A 22,732-nucleotide genomic window follows, 5' to 3' on the forward strand; every position below is an offset into this window, starting at 1 on the left:
TTTTCTGTACAGTTCTCCCCTCCTCCTTCCTTTGGCCCCTTTCCCAGAGTCTTGCAACCCGGGTGGGGCTTTAGAATCTGCGGGCCGGGCCCGCAGGGCGGGAGGCGTGGAGCAGGGTGAGCGGGCAGCTGGTTGACGGAGAAATTTCTGTGAGATGACTTAGCACCCCAAGACAGGGTGCTAGCTGTCTCCCAGCGCCGGCGAATAGGAGCCTGCTATTTGGAGGCTTTGGGACGAGGAGACCCGCAGCTCAATTAGGTGCTCGGGGCCAGCCCCGCCGCCACCTAGGCTCTTCTTTTGGTCTCCACCGCCCCGAGGGAGCGCCCCCAGAAACACTCAGTCCCCGACTGGGCGGCGCTTCTCTCGGGCAGCGAGACTCCCTGCGACTTTAAGAAGCCGCAGCTCCGGCGGCGGAGGCGCTGGGCGGGGCGGAGGAGGGGGCAACACTGCCGCGCGGGGCCCGGGGAGCCTCCCGGGGCGAGGCCACAGCTCAGAGCAGCCGGGACTCGGTCGGGCCCACAGTGCCCGCACCCCGAAAGCGGAGCGTTCATCTCCAGGGTGTCTGAGACTCCTGGACCACAAACCGCGGGGGAGGAGTGGCGGTGCCGACTGCCCGCCGCGTTTGCTCCATGCCGCCGGGTTTCCTCTCCGGGATCGCCCCCGCACGCTCCACGTTCGGTCCTTCCCTCCCTCGTGACTCTTCTTCCCCAAAGTCCTAATCCTCTGCCCCGCAGCCCCAGGCCGCCTCCTGGAGCCATCCAGGCTCTGCAATCAACCCTCTCCACCGCACCCCCGCGCCCCCAGCTCCCAGGGCGGGCCCGACCCGGTCCCGGACTCAGCCATGGGCACCAGGGCTCCTGAGGATCCCCAAACGGGCCTCCGGAGAACCCGGCAGCCGGCACGCTGCTAGGACACCGCAGTGTTCGCAGTCCGGCCCGCCCCGGGGGATGAGCGCGGAGCCAGAGCCCGAGGCGGGAGACTGTGCCCGCGCTCTCCCGCGGAGGCGCGGAGGGGCTGTTCCTGGAGACCTGCCTGCCGTTTCTTCTCGAGAAACTGAGCGTCTCCCTCGCCCCGCCCGGCCTCAGGCCCCAGGGCGGAATGTAACGTCTTGTAATGTGACAATCACTGACAAACCCGTACCCGAGACGGGAAATCCCGCCGGGGGTGCCTCCGCACGACGTGGGGCCTCCGCCCGCATCCGGCAGCGCCGGGGGTTCGGGAAAGGGGCGGGGCAGCGGGTGAAGCTTGCAGGTCAGAGCCCAGGTGGGGAGGAGGATGGGGGGGGCTCTCCTGCGGCTGTTTGGGGCCCAGGCTGGCAGGGCCAGGGGCGCGCCCCACCCACCCGCTTCCCGGACCTGGGACCCCAAAGTCGAATGCAAAGAGACCTGTACAAGGAAGAGAAAATTTGGAGCTTAATTCTCAAAGAGGTCTCTGGCCCTACAACAGGTTTAAGGCACTGGTGGTCGCTGTTTCTTGGCGGGAAAGGAGCTGGCTTGTGACTTGGGAGCAAGCGCTTGGGACCCGGTGGAGGTGGAATGAGGCGGGAGGCCGGAGGCGGTGTAGGGGTGCGGGAGCTGTTCTCGGGTTTTACAGTCGGTGCGGACGACTTTTCTTGTAAGGCAAAGGGTCTTTCTGCTCCCCGACGTCCTTCTCCTTCGCGGGAGGTTTTAACAGTACAGGGGGGCCATCTGACCATGTCCACACTCTCTTTACCCCTCTTCGCCCCTCTCCCCCTTTCCACTACCAAAGTGTTTGTAAACAAAGCTGCAGCCTTCTCGCGCGCTCTCCGCCCGCAGCAAACCTGATACTTCTCCCAAACTCGCCCCACCACGCTCGGAAACCCTCACACAGGACGGATATTCACAATTTTCACAAGTAATCCTCAAAGAAGGCTGAGGGGAAGCTTCCTAAACGGTCCCACATTGCAGCCGCGCTGATTAGGCCGGGGATTCTTTCCCTTTCTTCTCTGCCCTCCCCTGCCCGCGAGCCGCAGGGCGGGCGGCTGGAATTCTGGGGGTGGCCGGCGGCGGGCGGGGATGAGGGGAAAGGGGAGGCCGGCGCGCCCCGGCTGCCAGCCTCCGCAAATGGAAATCAGTGCCAGCGCCCCTTAGGAGTTCGGAGCAAACCTGCCAAGAGGTGGTGTGCAGAGGGTCGGGCACCCTCACTCTTCGGCTTCCCTCCCCCGGCTTCCCAGCGCTTGTCATATCCTGTCTCTGGCCTGATAGTTCACGCGAGCGAATGGGAGGGAATTGCAGTGAAGATTTATGTGTGCTCTGAGTGCGACTGGTTTCCCACTGTAAGGAGACGAGACCGCTGCTTCCCATTTCCATTTTTCACTCGCGCTTTGGGGAGCGCAGTAGGGCGCGGGGGGAGCGAGTCTGCGCGGCGGCGGGCTGATCACAGGGCTCGGAGTCTCCCGGCGGGCCAGGAGACTGTGAGAAAGGCTTGCCAGAGCTCTGCCCCCGGAGGGCTGGAGCCGGCCCCCGCCTACCCCAGCCGGGCTTTGTCTCCCCCTTCTCTCCCCCCTCCCTCTCGCGCTCCCTCACTTCTACCGGGAGCATCCTTGCTTTCCCTCCTCTCGCCCCTCTCCTGGTCTGCGGAAACGCCCCCTTCCTCTGGCCCCTGCACCCTTCTGCCCTCTACATCGCGGGTTTCCCGGGGACAGGCGCGCGGTGGCCCGGCCCGACCCCGCCGCCGCCGGGTGCTAGGTTAGGTGACTCCGGCGAGTCTGTGGGGCCTCAGCCCACCCCGGAGCTGGGGCCGCCAGCCCTCCCGGCTCCCAGGCTCGCTCATGCCAAGGCCTGTTGCGTGATTCCAACTTGGGCTGACATTCCCTGCCCCGGGCGCTCCGGCGTAGGCCTCTTAATCATCTTGTCTGCTGCAGATCCTCGACACCAGCCAATTTACTGCCCCGTCTCTCCTCGCTGGTTTCAGGAGGGGGAGGGGAGAACTCACAAAGGAGGGGAGCGCACAGTAAACCGCAGGAGGAAGGCTGGCACCAGCTATTGGCACTCAAAGAAAACCACGGAATTTGGAGTTCGGGGGAGGGAGAACAGGAATGGAGGTCTGCTAGGCAGCGGCTGTTTAGGGAAGCCAGAATCGCGAGGTCAATGGGATTCAGCTCAGGCCACCCTAGCCTGGGAAATCACCCAGGAATGCAAAACGGACACAGAGTTGTGTAACCTCCCTGCCTTCTGCAGAGCTCCAACTCTCTGGACCATACTCTCTTGTAAATCCCACTCGGTGCAGTCCCCAAAACAATCTGACCAGAAAAGTTGGGATTCCTCTCAGGATAATGCCACGCAGCTTAGAAAGTCACTCTTGTCTGATATCTGTTTTCTTGGCAGAGGTGAGTTGAAGACACACAGCAAGTATGGCCTGATGAGCATCCTAGAGAAGAGGAGGTCTGCATCTGGCAGGCAGGGTTCTCTGGCTTGCCCCCAGCCTCCTCTCCAGTAGAGCCCCCTCTCTTCGGAGGGGTTGCCCAAGGTTCAGGCTTCCATGTTGGAAAGGGACAGAGTCTCCCAGCCCTGGAGTGCTGCTCTTCCACACCAGATGAGGTTGGAAAGGCCTCTGGCTAACTCTGAGCCGCATGATTGTAGGCAAAAGTAAAGCCTCCTTGTTTGGGGGCACTGGGCTGAAACAATATACTACACAGCAAAAATGTATTGAGTGCTTACGATATACCAGGCATTGTAGTACATCATGGCCCAATCACATGCTTTCAACTCTGAGATAGCTCTTTTTACGTTTCCTGTCTTATAGATCCTCACACTGCAGCACAGAGCTGAAATGGGCAGTCCGACATCACAGTCAGTGATTGAAGCCTGAGAGCTGCTACCAACTGCGGGTTCCAGTGCTTTCAAGGAAAGGAGCTTTAAGTTCAGGCCCGCATTACTCACTAACCTCTGGCCTTTGCAGGGAATGTGATAAAGTAGGGTCATTTCCAAAGTTGGAAGCTAGTTGAGTGGGACCCGGGGTGGTGAATGGAGCTGAATGATGTGTGGGTCTTTCCCCCCCCCGGGAGTGTGAGGTAGAAAAGGTGCCACTCTCATAGCAAGGTGCATCAGTCTCCATGTGAGTGTGCATGTGTGTGTGAGTGTGCATATGTGGGTTTGTACATCAGTGTGTGTGAATTTGTGTCATGGATGTGAGTGTCACTCAGTATGAGTGTGTGACTGTGTGTGTCTGAGAGTGTGTAATAGCACAGATGTGTCTGCAGGAGTCACAGAGTGTGATTGTGTGTGTACTAGCGAAGCCCTGTGCGCCGAGGTCGCCCTGCATTCTTGAGCAGAACCCAGGGCTCCCGGGCCTGGGTGACTCAATGAGTTCTCGGCTCAGCCGTCCCCAGAAAGGCCGCGGGGCAACGGAGGGGAGAGTCCAATGTAGGGGTCTGACCCGGGCTGCGGCGGCTTTCAGGGTCTGGCCGCGGTTTTCCTGCGCGGCTGGGAAGCACTGCCCCGCCGGCACCGCGAGCGCCGAGGCGGCAGAGCCCGCCCAGGCGCCGGTGGGGCACGGCGGGCGGAGGCTGGAGCCAACAGGCGCTGAGTGACTCACCGCAACTCGAGCTGGGGAACCCCGCGTCCGGACGCGGGTGGGGGTACAGCGCGCACATTCTGCGGGGCCCTGAGCCCCGTGAGCCTGTCTCTCCGCCTCACCGCACTTCGCTGCGCTCGCAGCCTTCCGAAGAGGTGAATGTCACTCTTGGCTGACTAGGTTCCCAGCCTGGACAGCGGCTCGAGCTTCCAGGTTTTGACAACAAGGTAAAAACGCACACATCCAATGAAAACAATAATTTATTTAAATAATCTCTTCATATTGTAAAATCAACATTAAGAGCATGTTGTTTTCATAATAAATAACCCCAAAATACCTTTCATTTCAAGAACAAAGACTTTAGGATAAGATATAACAAACCCAAATCAGTAGCTTAGTTGAACAGAAAATTTTCTGAACCGGAGGGGCTGCTGAGGTCACTGCTAATCCGCAGTTTTCACAAGTGGGGATTTACAAAAAAGTCTGAAAGGATGAGTATTTTTATACAAATAAATCAGTGGGAAAATCTGCACAGACACCTTTATTTACAAACTCCATGTCCAAGTCCAGGCTGATAATCCTGAATAGGTTTTTAAAAAAGATAATTTAAACACATTTTTTGCAGTGTCCACATATTAAAAAATCATTTTTCCCCAACATCAAAATGAGGTCATCCGCAAAGGCACCTAAACTTTTAAAAAATAAAAAATAAAAAAAAAACTCCACTGGTCATGAATGAGAGAGCTAAGGGGCAGAGTCCCTGGCTGGGGGAGAGCTAAGGCGGGAGAAGGACGAGGCTCCAAGGGCTGGAAACGGCAGAGAGGGGAAAAGCGGCGGGCCGCCGGGGTCGCCGAGGCGAGTGGGGGAGGGCGGGCCGCCAGGCAGGACCCCGGAGGTCACTAACCCGGGCGGGCTGCGCCGAGCCGGAGGGCGGGCGAGGAGAAAGGAGCTTCAGAGCGCCGGGGAAGCCTGGCGGGCGGGGGAGGAGTCCCTTTCCGGGACTCGGCTCGCGGCCCGCGGCGACAAAGGCGCCGGACAGCCTCGCCGCGAGGGGAGGCCAGTCTGAGGCGGGGCTCGGGTCGCGAGGGCGGCCGTGGCCCGCGGCCTTCACCGTGCAGCAGCCGGGGGCCTCCGAGAGGAGCCTGCCAGTTCCCGGCCGCTCGGTGGCCACGCGAGGGAGCAGGGCTTGGGGCACGCCGTCCCGGGCCACAACCTCCGGTAGGGGTGGCGTCGGCGGGCCAGCTGGAGACACCCTCTGGCTTGGGTGCGAGCCCTAACGGGTCTCTGCTCTCAGTCTTTGGCGCAGTCTTCCTGGGGTTAGAAAATCGTACCGGCGCTCACTGGGGCGCCCCCGCCGCCGTGGTGGTGGTGGTGGTGGTGGTGGTGCGGCTGCGGGGTCTGCGCCGGGTGCAGCAGCGGCGCCGCGGCCTGCAGATGGGAGGCGGAGCCCGAGGTCTGGTGGTACCACGGGTAGTTGCCCAGGAAAGCCGAGGCCGCGCTGCTCGGGCTGGAGCCGGAGCTGCCGGCGCCGCTGCCTCCGCTGCCGGGGCCGCCGCCGCCCCCCATCCGCTGAGGCGCGCCGAAGTCCCAGGAGGCCGGCGCCGAGACCGGCGGCGAAGCGCAGGGTGGCGAGGCGCTGGCCCCAGGGTGCTGCTCCGTGGGGATCTCACCGCTTTTCCACATCTTCTTGAACTTGGATCGGCGGTTCTGGAACCAGATTTTGACCTTTGTGGAGAAGGGACCCGAGCATTAGTGGAGGAAACTCAGCACGGGGCAAGGAAGGGGAGGAAGGGGAGAAAGACTGACAGCAAGAGGTGGGCACCGAGCACTCTGGGCGCACGCGCGGATCGCGTGCCGCGGCTTGGGGGGGCTGCGATGATTTCTACTCCAGCGGGTGGTCATCTCAAAAAGCCCAAGACCGCTGGCGTGTGCGCGCCGTGGTGATGTTGACACAGGGAGAAGGTCAGGAGGGCCAATTATTTCACCCGCTTAATCAGTAGCGCGGAGAAAAGACGACGTGGTGCCGGGTTGTGCCCACCCTGTCCTTACCCTGGGGGGTTTCAGTTTCGAGTGTGGAAGTTCACACCGCCCAAGGCGCGGGCCTCGAAATCCTTAAGATTATTTTATGTATTTAAAACATTGTCCTGCACCGGCCTGCTTCCCAGCCATTCCAGACCAGCGCCCTCCGCATCCTTCCTCCCCCACTCCCAACCCGCCCCAGCCGCGACCCCTCACCTGAGTCTGGGTGAGGCCCAGGGACGCGGCCAGCTCGGCTCGCTCAGGCAGTGCCAGGTACTGGGTCTTTTGGAAACGCCGCTGAAGAGCCGCCAGCTGGAAACTGGAGTAGATGGTGCGGGGTTTCCGGACTTTCTTTGGCTTCCCGTTCACTATCCGAATTTCAGGCTCGAGGTCTTCTTTCTCTGCAACGAATCGGAATCGTGAGAACTGCACAATCTGGGAGCTCAAGAGTTCCCACGCGTGGAGAGGCCCGGCGTGGGACTTGGCCGGAGCCGGGAGACGGGTTCTCAGGCGCAACTTCGCACTGCGCGGAACCGTGCCGGCACCGAACCCGGCAGCTGGGCTCTCCCGCACAGGGGAAGACAGGCGCATGCCGGAGAGAACGGAGAATCAGGTGGCAAGGGAATGAGGTTACCATGAGGCTTGCACCGCGCGGCCCGCAAGGCCACCGGGTCCGACAAGCTGAGCGCGGAGGGAAGTACCCAGTGACCCTCGGCAGATTGGGGGTTAAGAATGGCGAGGGCGCGGGGCGGGCCGGGCCTGGCCGAGCCGGGAGTGGGTAGTATGAAAAGCCCAGGGCTCCGGAGGCATTCCCGCCCCAAACATTTTTATCCCACCCATTTAAGTAGCTAGACCGACTTGGCACCCTTGACGCCAGCGTTATGCTTACCAGGTTCGTTGTTGGCCGGGGACGAACTGGTCCCATAGGGTGCGTAGGAGGTGTAGGCGGCGGTGTATCCCAGGTCGTAGCCACTCTTGGCGGAATACGGGACGTTGTTGAGGCCGCTGGCGTGGTATTGGTAGGAACCCATGTGCGCGTAGGGCGAGCCCCCACCGCCGCCTCCGCCCGCCGGGTGCTGCTGGTTGGTGTAGTAGCTGCTGTCGGTAGCTGTGGACACCGGGAGGGTCGGCGACTCCTGAGGCTTGTGGAGGCTGCTGACGTTGCTGCTCCCCGGGCCAGCGCCACCACCGCTTGGGGGCTGCTGGTGCTGGTGGTACGTGCTGGAGGCCGTAATCTGGGTCGAGTGCATATCAGCCACCAGACTGTCAAAGACTCCAGTCATCCTGGCCCGGGACTGGAAAGAGCAGGGGTGGCGGGCACGAGGGGGGGAAGCGAGGCGCCTCCTCTGTCTCTTCTGTCCCCTCCAGCAGCCAATGTAATTACGGGGGGAGGGGGGTGCGGGGTGGGGAGGAAAACAAAAAATGTGGCAATGGTATAGGCAACTCCTCCTCGGGGGGAGGCAATCACCGTGCACCGCTCCGGACAGTTGCCGCGGGCCGCATCCTCTCTCCGCCTTTCGGCCCGCTCGGCTTCTTGCCCAACGCCGGCTCGGACGGGGGGCGGCAATGGGGGGGGCAGGGGTGGCGGGGCCAGGGGTGGCGGGGCTGGGCCGGGGATCCGGGAGGCGGGAGGAGCTGAGCAGCCTGCAGCAGCTTTACGATTGTCTGCGGGGCGGGCTCCTGCAGGGTGGGCATTTAACACTCATCACGTGAGCGCAGACTACGTCACCTAGCAACAGCCAATCAGAAGCGCGGGGCCGCGAGGGTACTAGCACCCTGAACGCGGGGCGGGCGGGTGTCACAGGGCGGGCGCTGCGGCTGCTGTGGTCACGGGTGCAGACAGGCCGCTGCTGAGTGTGAGCAGCGAGGCGAGGGATTGGGGGTCGGCTGGGGAGTTAGGGTGGCCGATGGCAGGAGGACAGAAGGCATGAAGACGGAGACTGGCATTTCCCATTCTGTGTACAAGTGCCAACCAATTCCAGTGATTCTTACCTTCAAACCTGAGGTCAGCTTTCAAACATTAATCAAAATAAAGCAGTCCCGAGAGCCAGGCCGATTCTAGCTACGTTTTTCCTCAAAGCGTCTGGCACTTACTCTTCTTGCTAGCCACTCGGCACTTGATTTAAATTATTCTTAAACCACTTACTGTATATTAATACCTGCTCCCTAACTAACTCTAATTGTCCTGATATCCCTGATGGCGCAGGGATATCAGGACAATTAATTAGATAATATTTAAACGATTTCTCCTTGTTGCTATAGAGAAAAGCTATATAAATTCAAAAGTATTATTGCTAATGCTATACTATTTGAAGTCATTTTCCCTTATACTTTCCTGACACGTGGAGATTGTGTGTTAGATGGCTAACTGACACCAGAAAAACTATCCCGGGGATTTCCTCTCTAGGTTGGAAAGCTACCAGACTGACCAGATGGTCTTCAAAGTTCATTTTAACTTTAAATTCTATGTTTTTACGAAAGAGGAAGTGGAATAACGCTTAGGTGAGAGAGTCGTCTTCATACTACAAGTTTTGGTGAACTTACAGCAACAAATCGAAAAGTTTTATCTCATGCGTTTAACCCTATTTTACAGTTTTTCACTTTAGAACGCTGTTCCTCCTTACCTTTGCAATTTCTTTGCTGAAATCGGAAGTGGAGACTTCCTCTATGTCTCTATTTCCTGGTGGTTGAGAACTGCTGTCTGGAGTTGGGGGACACCAGCCTTTACTGGACTCCCAAATCCGCAGTTCCTGCGGCAGTACCTACCTTGTAGCGACACCTGCTGGAGGTGTGCATGGTTGCGGGCGGGCCCAGTAGACAGTCTAATCGCGCTGAGGCGCCAGCTTCTGAAACCCCCCAAAAGAACAAAATAGTAATTAAAAGCCACAAAATTGTGGTAGTGCGCGCCATCTGAAGCGCCCCCTTCCTAAAGACATAACGTGTAGCTGAAAGAACTTGTTACAACAACTGCCTAATGGAAAACAAGTTCATACTTTGAAAAATATGATCTTTGGTTTTCTTCCCCAGAAAAAGCAAGTGTGTAATTAAAGCTACAGCATCCACACAGCTCAGCCTCTGTGGAATAATGAGGAAGGTAATCCGCCTTCAAATCTGCCTGGATTTAGTTCCCAGCCTTCCTTCTGGTTAATGGAGAAGAGCAAGATGTTTAGAAATGCTTTGGGAGGTGGGGCTCACCACCACGGGACCACACTGTGGCATCTCTGCACTCCGCCTGCTGCTTTGTGGGCCGCAGTTACAAAATTAAGCTAGGGATAATTTAATCAAGATTGCTTGCTTGTGTCTTGACTCCAAATTCCAAGTCTTTCTGTCACCACAATGGTAGCTGTTTTGACCTAATATAGAAACCTTTTCCCCCTGAAAATGAAATATAAAAGATTTCATTGCAATCCTCTTGCCTTCTCTCTGTTCCTTTGTTCCCACCCCAAGCATGTCCTCCAGACTTTTTCATAGCTGTAAATGTGTTGTATTTTCTTTTCTCTGAGAACTTCCATTAATAACCTTAAGTCCTGGTCAGCAGAGATCTAGAAAACAGCATCTTCCTGGGAGGAAATAGGACTCCAGTTCTCTCTTAACTGGAAAGCAAGGAACTGCGAGGAGAAAAGGAGAGATAGAGAAAGAGAGGCAGAAGTTGCAGCTGCATTTGCAGAATCAAGACTTGAGATAGTAATTCTGATTATCCAAATACAAATTTGGGTTTGCCCAAATTATCTGATCGCTGCATCACAATATCCAAACGATTTCCTCCCTTCTGTCTAAAGTCAGGGAAACAGTCCCATAGAAAACTGATATTCTCATCCACAGTTCACAGGAGACTGATGGCCCTCTCCACAGTGCTGTGAGAAGAGTTGAGAGGGAACTCAGAGCGTGTTTGGGCAAACAGAGGTGCCTCCTTTCTCCCAAACTTCCCTCTCTGCCTCAGGGCAACATCTTTCCTCTTTTCTGCTTTAGGTTTTTTCTCTCAGCCCAGGCATTCTTCTACTCCACTGGGACCTAGAGAAGGATGAGGGAAGGAGGGGAACTCAGTGCCTCTGCTCTGGCTTTGTTATGTTCAGTACCATCGCCGAGACATTCTTGCTTTCGATCCCATGTCCACCAGTTTGTCATCTGCACTTTTATCTGCAGCACTTTTATCTGGTCACTGAGTCTCACTGTCTCCTCACAAGGGAACCTCAGGCAACCCTTATCAGGTAAGGACAGAACAGCGGTGGGGAGGGTGGGGGGGGTCATCATTCCCATTGTACGGAGGAATGCTGAGGCTGGAGGGCAGGCACAACTTCCTTTGAGTGAGGTAACCTTTCTCTCTCTGTTACTGTAGTGCAAGCCACAGGTTATTTACTGTGAGCCCTCCTTGAAGAGCTCCTGGTTTCCAGGAGACCGTGAGTGGCCCTGGAGAACAGGTCACTGCTTTCAGCCCCCTGCCCCATCACTGGCTTTGGGTCAGGATTTCAGGACTTAGGCAGTGCACTGTTTCTGTTCGATTGTTGGGCGTCCGCTGTTACACAGAAAGCCGACCCTGAAGGGTGTGGCAGGGGAGAGGTTGCCTCCTCCCCTCAGGGGGTGGGCAGGGAGCTGGGAGGGGGGCCTCCGGGGTGTCCTTCGTGTGCAGAGTGACAGGCTCATTCTCACTGGCCTACGCCACTCCGGGTCCGGCACTTTGGCTGGACTGCCCCGTGTCCCCACTCTTCACTGTCTTACCGAGGGTCCTAGAACACTAGGTTTCGGGGCCATGGGTTTGAGAGACACTCTTTCGTGCCCCAAAGGAGTAGCTCTAGGTACGTGCACCATTAGAATCTCTTTGGGGTTCATTCTAGAACTCAAAGACATTGGGAGAGGATGGGGGTTTGGTTTGCGGGAGCTTCCCATTTCCACCTTTCCAGGACCAGACCCGTTGAGCTTTCATCCCTTCTTCAATGGTCTTTGCATCTTCTTGGGGTCAGCTCTAGCCCAGTCCTTTCTTGTTGCTAGTGTCCTCAATCTGGTTTTCTCTGCTTGCCCCAAGAGTGGCCTCCAGAGACTCGGGGTGTGATCAGCTCCTTCCAGCCCCTTTGATCCTCAGGCAGACGAGATGAGATCCCTGACTTTGTGGTCTGCAACCTTGGATCCCACTTTTTTCTTTGCAGCTTCGATGAGAGGACATAAAAGAAACACACCTGTGGGGGAGGGTTGGAGGGAACTCTGCAGGGACCCTTGAGTTGGACCCACAGTTTTGGACAGCGGGACGGGCTGTGCAGATCGGACAGCCCTCAAGTCTGCCGCCCTCTGCTGCACTGGTGCGTCCCCCAGCCGCATCCTTAGGGCTCCTTTGCCTTCCGCTCAGATGCTATCTTGGATTTCCCCATTCTTATCATCGGTCCCTGTGTATCTCCCTCTCCATCATCTCTCCCATGACCTTGAAGGTGTCAGTCAGCCACTTCCCTCCCACCTACCAAGCCTGGCACTGTGCCAGGTGCTGGGGAATCCTGTCCTCCAGTAGCTTACAGTGAAGTGGAAAAAGAAGATATAGCGCCATAACTAATGGGAAGCATTTATTTCTATCGTGATGGCTAGCATTTATTTCTTGAGAGTTCACTGAGCACCAGGAGTTCTGTCAAGCCCTTTACTTTTGTTACCTCACTGTCCCCCGGGAGCGGTCTTACGTGGTGGGTACGCAATTATCCACATTGAGGAAACCAAGGCTTAGAGAGGCCGAAATCACTTTCTTGAAGAACACCGAGCACAGTCAGGACTGGAACTGGGGTCCGGCCTCCGCGGATCGCACCCACCGTCCTCTCCCGGGCTGCGATCACAAGGGGGCGAATGTAAAGGGACATCGATAGTCCTGAAGTGAGCGCTCCCCTCTGACCCCAAAAGCCGACTGGAAGAAGAGATTTCTCCTCCCGGCGACTAGCGGACGCTCGGGCCAAGCGCAGTGAGGAACCTCAGACCGACCCTGGGAAGATCCCGGAACGGACTGCAGGGTCAGCCGGGAGGCGGGCGCCCCCTGGGCCCGCAGGCGAACCTGAGTTCGAGGCGGGTGTTTTGTCCTGCTGAGTCTCTGCCAAGGATTACCTTTGCTGTGTGTTGGAGTGTGATTAAACACAAACGGCTTCAGGAGGATGGACAGACCCTCTGCGTGGCATTCACAGCCAGGACCCTCCGCGGTTGGGTCAGGGCCCTGGGATGTCAGTTCTGCATACTTCTAGAACGTTCAGATTCACTTTCTCTGTCTGCCTTCTAGCCAGGCCTATTTTACTTCATTGCCTATTCAGTGGTTAAAGAAAAGAAAGTTAGGGTTCCTGAACGTAGGCGCCCAGCAAGGAGCGAGAGGTGTCCGAGCCTTCGAGGCGCTGAGCGGTGGCCTCGCCGTCGAGTCTGAGCTCACAGGCCGGATACTCAGAACCGAGGAGGGCAAGCATCAGCCGGCGAGAGGGACGGTTCTACTTCGGTGGCCAAAAGCTGCCAGATCTTGGTGTCCAGGTCGTGAGGGATGTGAACGCTGATGGAGTGAGCTGCATCCTCCCCCATCCCACCACCACAAGGAAGCTTACAGTGAACTGAGTTACAAAACCTCAGGCGGCTGGATGTTCACTTTGCACTTTCAGCAGCACGCACAGTGCCTGATGAGAGGTGAGCGAGCAAATGGTTCTCACACGGTTTGTCCCCAAACCTGAAAGAAAACCGATGTTTCCTGTGCCTACGCTCCTGTCTCCAGCTCCTGCACTCCCTTGGGAACGTTTGGGCCCCTGCGAGAGGAGGTGCAACACGCCCGGGGACTGCGAGCAGGGACCGGGAGGGGAGAGGTGCCTGGGTCCGGGAACCGCAGGTACTGGCTCCCGCACGTCCACCTTCGCCTCCCGCTGTCAGACTGAAAGGGCTACTCTTCCCCTCAGAGCACAGGAGGTGAACTTCTGTGCCGAGACTGGAAGTTCAGCCCCGAGTGTCTTGTCGCAGCGCTGGGTTGTCAGTTACAGCGTGTTTCTGGGAATTTCAGAGTCAAATTTGCTTTCTGCCTTCTAAGTCCCTAGTCAGGCCCATTTCACTTTATTGTCTATTTAGTGGTTAAAGTGCAGCACACGAAAGCGCAGACACATACCAGGGCCAAACAAGGAAAGCGCTTGGAAGGAAACGTTTGAAACTCGGAGTGCCCCTTGAATACATGGATTCCCTTCTGGGGTACCTGCTCTTTCTCTTCACTCCCTCTCCTTCCTCCTCCTGCCACTTCGGAAGGACGCAGAGGGTCTGTGCTGACACCTGAGCTCCGGGGCCACACTTTGCTGTGTTGAACCACTGTTGTTACTGTGTGGCCTTAGGGAAAAGACTTAATTTTTCTGTGCGTCATTATTAGCATCTGTAGAATGTGGGTAATAATAATACCTTCCTCCTGGTATCCCTGCCTGGGAATACATCATTACATGTTTTTTTCATCCGCTGTCCCGTTTCGTCTCTGGCCTATGCTCTGCAGATTTTAAGAGGCCGAGGTAAGGGTGTTGTTGCCCTGCTTTATTCTCCAGTGGGTAAGAAAGCCTTCTCCAGGTGGCAGAGCCAATGGCAGATGTTGCTGCAGGGCTCCAATAGACCAGAGCAGGCTGGGCGTTTGGGCATGGGCCTCCCAGGTGGTGGTGGAGGGGGTCAGGGCCTGTAGGGAAGAGGCCAGGCTCTGGGGATGCGGGGAGCACAGGGCTGCCTACAACGCTGAGCTGAGGAAAGACTCTAACACGGCTCCTAACCTGTGTGGTCTGGCACTACCCTCATTCAGTCCGCTGCGCATAGTCCCACTGTGCCAAGCACTAGGTAGTTTCCCTATGTGACACCCCCTCCTCCCCGGCTGCTTCTGCTCACCAACCTGAAAATGGAGAGAGCAGTGAGGAGGAGCCCTGGAAGTTATTCACAGGGGACAAAATGCCCCTCTGGGTAGCTATGCAGGCTCCTTGAGGCCTTTTTGAATAAAAGGAAATATTGTTAAAAAATTACAAAGTAATACAAAGTTACCTTGGGACAACAAAAGGGGAATATCAAAAGTAACCTGGACCCAGATGATGAAATGTCAGACACTCTGTTGGTGTGGACGATGTGTACCTTGTATGTTGAATCCCCAATACCTAGAAGGAACTGAATGAAGAAAAATGACATGTAAGAGACTTGAAGGATAAAACAGAGTTAGCTAAGTAAACAGCTGAGAGAAGAACATTATGGGAAGAAGCGATAGCATATGCAGAGTTCAGAGTCTAAAAATGACATGTGCAGATCCACAAGAAGGCCAGTTGGCTTGGACCACAGTGAGGGAGAAGAGGGTGCAAGATGGGGCTGGCAAGGTAGGCAGAAACTGGATCAGGTAGCACCTAGTAGGTTTTTGGCCTGAGGACAATGGGAAAATCTAAATGTTTAAAACATTAAAAAATTAAACGTCTTATTCTGAAGTTATAAATTCGCACGCAATTATAAGAAATAATAAAAAGACATCTTTTGCACTCTTTACTCGGTTTCCCCCAGTGGCAGTCTCTTACAAAATTATAGGATAAATCACAACCAGGAGATTCACATCAATATAGTCAAGATACCAGAATGTTTTTATCAACAAAAGGATCCCTTGTTTTGCCCTTTTAATGCCACATCTACCACTTCCCACCCCTGTCACCTCCTTGACCCCTGGCAATAACTAATGTATTCTTCAATCCTATAATTTTGTCTTTCATTAATGTTATGTAAGTGGAATCATATGGAACCATTTGGGACTGGCTGTTTATACTCAGCATAATTCTCTGGAGATTCATCCAGATTGTGTGTATCAGTATTTTTCCCTTTTTTGCTGCTGAGTAGTATTTCACAGTATGAACGCACCACAGTTTGTTTAACCATTCATTCACTGAAGCACACCTGGGCTGTTTTCAGGTTTTGGTTACATATGAATGGAGCTGCTATGACCGTTTGTGTATATGTTTTTATATTAACACAAGGCATCTTTTCTCTGCAATATATGTTCAGGAGTACATGGGTTATATTGGAGCTGAATGTTTAGTTTTTGAAGTAACTGTCTGTTATAAGCTGCATTCTCTTCCCCCTCGCCCCGACCCTAATTCATATGTTGGAGTCCTAACCCCCAGCACTTCAAAATATGAATGCATTTGAAATAGGTGTTTAAAACAGTAATCCAGTTAAAATAAAGTCATCAAGGCGGGCCCTTATTCAATATGATTGTTCCTTACAAAAAGGGGAGATTAGACACAGACACACAGAGAGGGAAGACCATGTGCAGACACAGGACGAAGAGAGCCATCTATAAGCCAAGCAGAGACATCTCAAAAGAAATTAACCCTGTGATGGAGAAGTTAGCTAATACTACAATGATAATTACTTTGCAATACATAAACATATAATATCAACACTTTTTATACCTTAAACTTACAGAATGTTATGTCAATCATATCTCAATAAAGCTGGAGAAGAAGAAACCAGCCCTGGCTGGTGTAGCTCAGTGGATTGAGTGCCAGCCTGCGAGCTGAAGGGTCTCTTGTTCGATTCCCAGTCAGGGCACATGCCTGGGTTGTAGGCCAGGTCCCTGGTTGGGGGCATGCGAGAGGCCACTGATTGATGTATCCCTCATACATTTCTGTTTTTCTCCCTCTCTCCCTCCTTCCCCCTCTCTAAAAGTAAATAAATAAAATCTTTAAAAAATAAAATAAGAAATCAACTTTACCAACACCTTGATCTTGGACTCCCAGCCTCTGGAATTGTAAGTAAATACATTTCTGTTGTTTAAACTACTCAGTCTCTGATACTCTGAGATGGCAGCCCTAGCAAACTAATAAACTGCCAAATGGCCAGAGCAGCCGTAGCCTTTCATATTCTCACCAGTAATGTATGAATCCAGCTTCTTCACATCCTCGAGAGCATTTGATATTGCCATTATTTTTTATCTTAGCCATTCTAATAGGTGTGTAGTGTATCTCATTTTAATTCACATTTTCCTAATAGCTAATGATGTTGGGCATCTTTTCATGTGCTTATTTGGCACATGGATATCTTTTTTGGTGAATCTTCATGTCTTTTGCCCATATTCTAATTGGATTGTTTGCATTTTTACTATTACATTTTGATTTTTTAATGTATTTCAGTCTTTATTAAATATGTTGTGTGCAGATATTCTCTCTCTTCCTGTAGGTCATTTTTTCATCTTCTTAACAGGATCTTTCACAGAATTTTTCTTGTCTTCTCTCTCTCTCTTTTTAAAAAAAAACACTTTGTTGTGTGAAGAATGAACTATAGAAAGGACAAGAATGGATGAGTGGCTGTTGCCAGAATAATTAAGTGGTTTTCCCTGTAGTTTAGGTGCTATGTGATGGTAGCTTAAACTAGGTGGAGAGAGGGAAAATGTTGAGACATGAGTAAATTCCAGAAATATTTAGGAAGTAGAATTAATAGAATTTGGTGACAGGAAGGCATCGGACTGACTCCTAGGTCTTTGGCATGAAGAACTGGATGGATATTGGTGTTATTTATCAAGACAGGGGATATTGGAGGAGGCCCAACTTCAGGAGAACACTATGAGTTTAGTTATTTTTAAATAAAGTTTTATCATGCCCTGGCTGGTGTGGCTCAGTGGATTGAGCGCCGACCTGTGAACTGAAAGGTCGCTGGTTCAATTCCCAGTCAGGGCCCATGGCTGGGTTGTGGGCCAGGTCCCCAGTTGGGGCCATGCAAGAGGCAGCCAATCGATGTATCTTTTGCACATTGATGTTTCTCTCCCTCTCTTTCTCCCTCTCTTCCCCTCTCTCTAAAAGTAAATAAATAAAACTTAAAAAAAGTAAAGTTTCATTAGAATATAGTCATGTTCATTTTTAATTCATATACATTTGACATACATTGTATAAGTTTATGGTGTCTAACATGTTGATTTGATATATATTTTAATAGGATTGCCACTGTAGTGATAGTTAGCACCTCTGTCACATAACTATCAACTCTGAGTTTAATTTTAAACATACTGGGTTTGAGATATCTTTTATCAGTTAGCTATTGCTATGTCACAAACTACCGCAAAACTTGGTAGCCTCAGACAGTAAGCATTTATTATTGTTCATATGTCTATGGATCAGCTGATAATGGCCAGGCTTACCTGATCTTGCAAAAACTTGCTCGTGTATCTCTGGCAGGCTGAGTGGTCCGTTGGAAGCTAGCTTGTCTGGAATGGCTTCGGTCACATGGCTGGTGGTTAGTTGGCTGGCTGGCAGCTGGGGTGACTAGGGTGATTGGACCACGTGTCTCTTCATGTAGCACTGACCTGTGCTTGTTCATGTGGCAGTGTCAGGATTCTGAGAAAGGGGAAAAATGCACATGCCTCTTGAGATCTATGCCACTGCATTCTATTGGCCACAGCAATCACAAGGCCAGCTCAGATTCAAAAGTGGGAGTAGACTTAGGATGACTGACTCATCTTGGTTTGCCCATGGTTTTCCTGGGTTTAGCACTGGGAGTCTCTTGTCCCAGAAAACCCCTCAGTTCTGACACATTCGGATGGCTAGTCTCCCTACGCAGACTCTTCTTGGTGGGAAGAACTACAAAGTCACATTGCAAAGAACATGGTTACAGGGAAGGATAAAGAATTGGGATATTTTGTAGTCAGTCTATCTATTGGGATATTTTGTAAAGTCTATGAGATATACAAGGAGAAGTATCAGGTATCATTTGGTCCTTAGAAGAGAGATTTGGTCTGGAGTTAAATTTGGCATACAATGTGTGTGTGTATAATCAGTTAGTATTTGTTGAACAATTGATTGACAGATACTAATATAATAAATTACTTAGTTTTAATCCTCACAAATTACTAAGAAAATATATATTATGTTTATTTCCATTTTACAAATGGAAATACGAGTTCAAAGTATTATTTCTTGAGATAAAAGGAAAGCAAGATAAAAGGAAACTGATAGCCAGGGGTAGAGATAGAAAAATTACCCAGAGCTGATATATGGCCCCCAGACACAGCAATTTTAGACTAATTAACGCAGGGTGAATATCCTGACACACCTGGTTAGGTTCTGATGGATATGATAAATTGTTAATGTTCAGAATAATGAGTCTTGGGTAACTCAGACAAAGTTGAAGTATATTAAGCATGTATTTCTAACTTAATTTCATTGTGGTCAGAGAACATACTTTGTAGGGTTCTAATCTTTTGTTCCATAGACCATATATATTCTATTTCCATGAGTGTAATATGTGCTTTTGAAAAAAACATGCATTCTGCCCAGGCTCAGAATGGATTGAGAGCCAGCTTGTGAATGGAAAGGTCGCTGGTTTGATTCCCAGTCAGAGCACATGCCTGGGTTGCAGGCCAGGTCCCTGGTGGGGGCGTGCGAGAGGCAACCACACCTCCATGTTTCTCTCCCACTCTTTCTCCCTCCCTTCCCCTCTCTCTAAAAATAAATAAATAGAGTCTTTGAAAAAAATAAAATAAAGTCGATTTGTTTATTTTAAACCTTTATTAGTTGTGAAAGATAAACACATGGAGAAAAGTGCATAAAATATAAAGTATGATGAATAATTATAAAATAAATATAATTGTAAAAAACCATTGAAAACACCACCCAGATCAAGAAATAGTACATCGCCATTACTCTCAGAACCCCTTCCCATGTGTCCCATCCTAGTCACCTCCTTTTCAACTTTCTCCTTCCACCTAGGTAATCATTATCCTGACTTTTATGGTAATCACTTTCTTGATTTTTAAAGTTTTGCCTGTTTTTAACCTTATACACAGATGTGACAATACTAACAAACAATGACTTGGCCACCTCGCCAGCTGACCCCAGCGCAAAACTGGCTGGGTAGCAGTCCCCAGCAGGGCACAGCATACATGCAGCAGAGGCAGCGGAGCCACCGTCTCACAGCTGGAGCCGCAGTCCCACCTCCAGCCAGCCCAGGCCTTTCACTCAGCTGACAGTTCTGCATATCCACAGCCAGTCAGCAACACTACAGGTTTGTTTTCCTAATATTAGCCTGAGAAAGGTCTTGGTCTCTGGCTTTACATGACCCGACACATTTCTTTTCTCCCCATTTTCATCTCCCAGAGTTTAGACTCTGTGCTGGATTAGGTTCCTTAGTTGGCAGTAATTTTTTCCCACCCAGTACTCAATCTTTAATCTTAAAATACCAAGAGATTAAATTATTATTTTTCTTTAACACTACAGAATGTATTCTTTTGTATGTCTTTTTCTGTTCAACTCTGTAAGATTCATCCATGTTGTATGTGTAGCTGTAGTTTGCTGCTGTATAATATTCCAAAATGTAAATATGCGTATATAATTTATTCATTCTATTATTGATAGATATTGGATTGTCTTAATTGCTGTGAAGAATATTTTTATATAGATGTCCTGGTACATATACATGTATTTCTGTTAGATATGTACCAAGGAATGGAATTCCTGGATCATAGGATGTGTTTATCTTATACTTTAGTAAATAATTCCAAATTATTTTCCAAAGTCACTGTGGTGTACATTCGTGCAACAGATTTAAAAAGAAGATGTCCCACCCCAGCCAGTGTGGCTTGCTTGGGCATCGTCCCACAAACGAAAAGGTCGCTGGCTTGACTCCTGGTCAGAGTACATGCCTGGGTTGCAGGTTTAGTCCCCAGTCCGGGTGTGTACTGAAGACAGCCAATCAATGTTTCTCTCTCACATTGACGTTTCCCTCCCTCTCTTCCTCCCTTCCCTTCGCTCTAAAATCAAAAATTAAAAAAAATTAAAAAATGTTTTCATGTTAACAAAAGTGCCCAGTATGGAGAAATAGAAGTAAGATAAGTCATTTCTAAGTATGTCTGTCTGCTCTATGAGATCAGCGTAAGTAGCCTGAAGCTCAAGTAAAGTGTTCCACCTCCATTACTTTTCCCATTCCAGGTGCTTCTGGCTTAGCCATGATATCATGGCGACTCTCCAGGGGAGACTGTGTACTTATAGACTGGTGAGACTGGTGGATTCCCAGGCGGGTGTCTTGGAGTAGGAAGGGCAAGATTTGAAGGTTCTTCCCACAGGCCTTGCCTTCTGTGCAAAGTTAGAGGTTCCTTTGAGGTCCCCTCCCCCTTTGTACCTTCTTTCCTCAAAGCTGTAATCACTTCTGGGGTATGAGTTTTGCTCATAGTATGTTCTTCTCTTCCCATCTGATGTTTTGGTTACAGGGAGGGCCTCATTTAAATTCCCTGCCCCCAAATTATATGGCCTGTTGATTTGCAAATGGCTAAATCAAGACTGACTTAGGGAAGTAGTTTCCCACCTTTTTTTTTTTTTTTAAAAAAACAGGGCAACCAATTAAAAATATTTTATTTTTTTTTACTGTGGACTTTTCTAAACATATGCAAAAGTAGAAAGAATGATATTCCATGGTTCTATCTCTGAATTTCAACAATTATCAATTTATGGCCAATCTGTTTACACCTCTCACACTCCCCCTCCCACTGGTTATTTTTTATTTTTTGTTTTTATTTTTTTGTATTCAAGGCCTTTAATAGAAACAAAATGAGAGCAGCACCTCCACACTGGCCTACCAGGGGGAGGGGAGGATGGTTGGGCACAGTCCTCAGCTCGCAGGCACACCCAGCAGTCACCGCTGCTCCGCTCCTAGCACATTAAGTTCTGTGGATACTGCGGAGGTGCCTGCGTTCCTGGGTGGGCTCAAAGCCATACTCTACTTTGTGCTCAGGATCCCAAGTCCCCTCCTTGAAGTTCTTTTAGATGGTGGGTGCTTTTGCTTCTCAGAAGGGCTAATGGGCGGGTAGCGCTGAGTCTGGGCTCTCTGGGGCACCGTAGTTCACGTGGGCATTAAGCCTGCAGCCCGCCGGCTCCGGCACCACCAGCTCAGGACCATTGCCTTGGCCTGCAGGAACTCTTGTCATGGGTGTGGGCCCCGGTGCCCTTGGTGCCGTGGCCCTTGTACGAGGTGTGTGGGCTCACTTGCTAGTGCACCTGTTCATCCGGCCCACACCCCACAGCGAGCTTTGAGCCACGCGCTCAGGAGGGCCCTGGGCCCCGCACGATGCCCGCGCTCTCACCACCTGGAGCCCAGGACTCCTCCGCAGGCCTGCTCCTGATCCCGTGTCGGCCGCTTCTGCTTCTGGAGCCCGCGACGACGACCGCTTCCCTGGCATTATTTTGAAGGAAGTCACGGACAACAAATGATTTCATCCACAGATACTTCAGCATGTATTCCTAAAAGGTAAGCTTTAAAAAAAACCACAACCGCAATATCATTATCATATTTAAATAAAATTAACAATAATTCTTAAATGTCATCGAATACCTTCTCAGTACCCAGATTTTCCCCCTTGTCTCTTAAGTGCTTTGTTGTGGTTGATTCATTGGAATCAGGTTCTCGTGTGATTGACACATTGCTTTTGGTTTCTGTAGCTTCAGTCTCTTATTCTCTATTTTGCTCACACTCTTTATATTCTTGCCATTGATTTGTGGCATAAACTGGATTATTTCCAGTAGAGGTTTCTTGTCCTAGATATTTTATTATATGTTATTCCTGTGTTGATGCTAATTTTATTTTCGTGGTGATAAAGGTCATCGTGGCAATAGTAGTACGTTTAGCATCCTTTGATTAAGAAAAATACTCAGTGATGAAAGGCTACTATAAATCCAGGAACACTTTCAAATTACACTGTGTCTGTGTGCAAAACAGCTGAAAAACTGTAGATCAGTGAGTTCTCAAACTTTTTGGTCAGGACTCCTTTATACTCATAAAATGATTGAGGAGCCACAGTAAAATAAAAGCCACTTGTTTATTGATATTTACTGTACCAGAAACTAAGACAACAAATTTAAAAATTCATTTTAAGATAATAAATGCATTAGATGCTAACACAAATAATATATTTGTCAGAAAAAATTTTTTTCAAAACAAAAATTAGAAGAGTAATACTGTTTTAAATCTACTCAAATCTCCATAATGTCTTGCTGGATAGAAGCCAACTGAATTCTTTTATCTAGTCTGGTGTTTAATCTTGTATAATATTACTCACCGTGTAGCCTCTGGAAACTTTGCCATACATTTTTGAGAAATCGAGAATGAAAAAGGCAAAAAAGTCTTAGTGTTAATACGAAAATAGTTTTCACCGCATAGAGTGTCTGAAAGGGTTTGGGGACCTCTGTGGGTTCCTGGACCACACTCCGAGAACTAC

The 22,732-nt window shown here is 51.1% G+C and overlaps 1 protein-coding gene across 1 annotated transcript; it reads right to left on the bottom strand.

Moving 5' to 3' along the window:
• Positions 1-5,853: 5,853 nt before the first annotated feature.
• DLX2 (distal-less homeobox 2) lies at positions 5,854-7,927 on the bottom strand. Its single transcript, XM_024561490.2, has 3 exons — positions 7,445-7,927; positions 6,772-6,956; positions 5,854-6,261 (listed from the first exon to the last, which is right to left on the bottom strand). The coding sequence occupies exons 1-3, from the start codon at positions 7,836-7,838 to the stop codon at positions 5,854-5,856; spliced, it is 987 nt and encodes a 328-aa protein (XP_024417258.2). The 5' UTR covers positions 7,839-7,927.
• Positions 7,928-22,732: the final 14,805 nt, after the last annotated feature.

Source organism: Desmodus rotundus, chromosome 2 (assembly GCF_022682495.2).
Source record: "Desmodus rotundus isolate HL8 chromosome 2, HLdesRot8A.1, whole genome shotgun sequence".
NCBI lineage: Eukaryota > Metazoa > Chordata > Mammalia > Chiroptera > Phyllostomidae > Desmodus > Desmodus rotundus.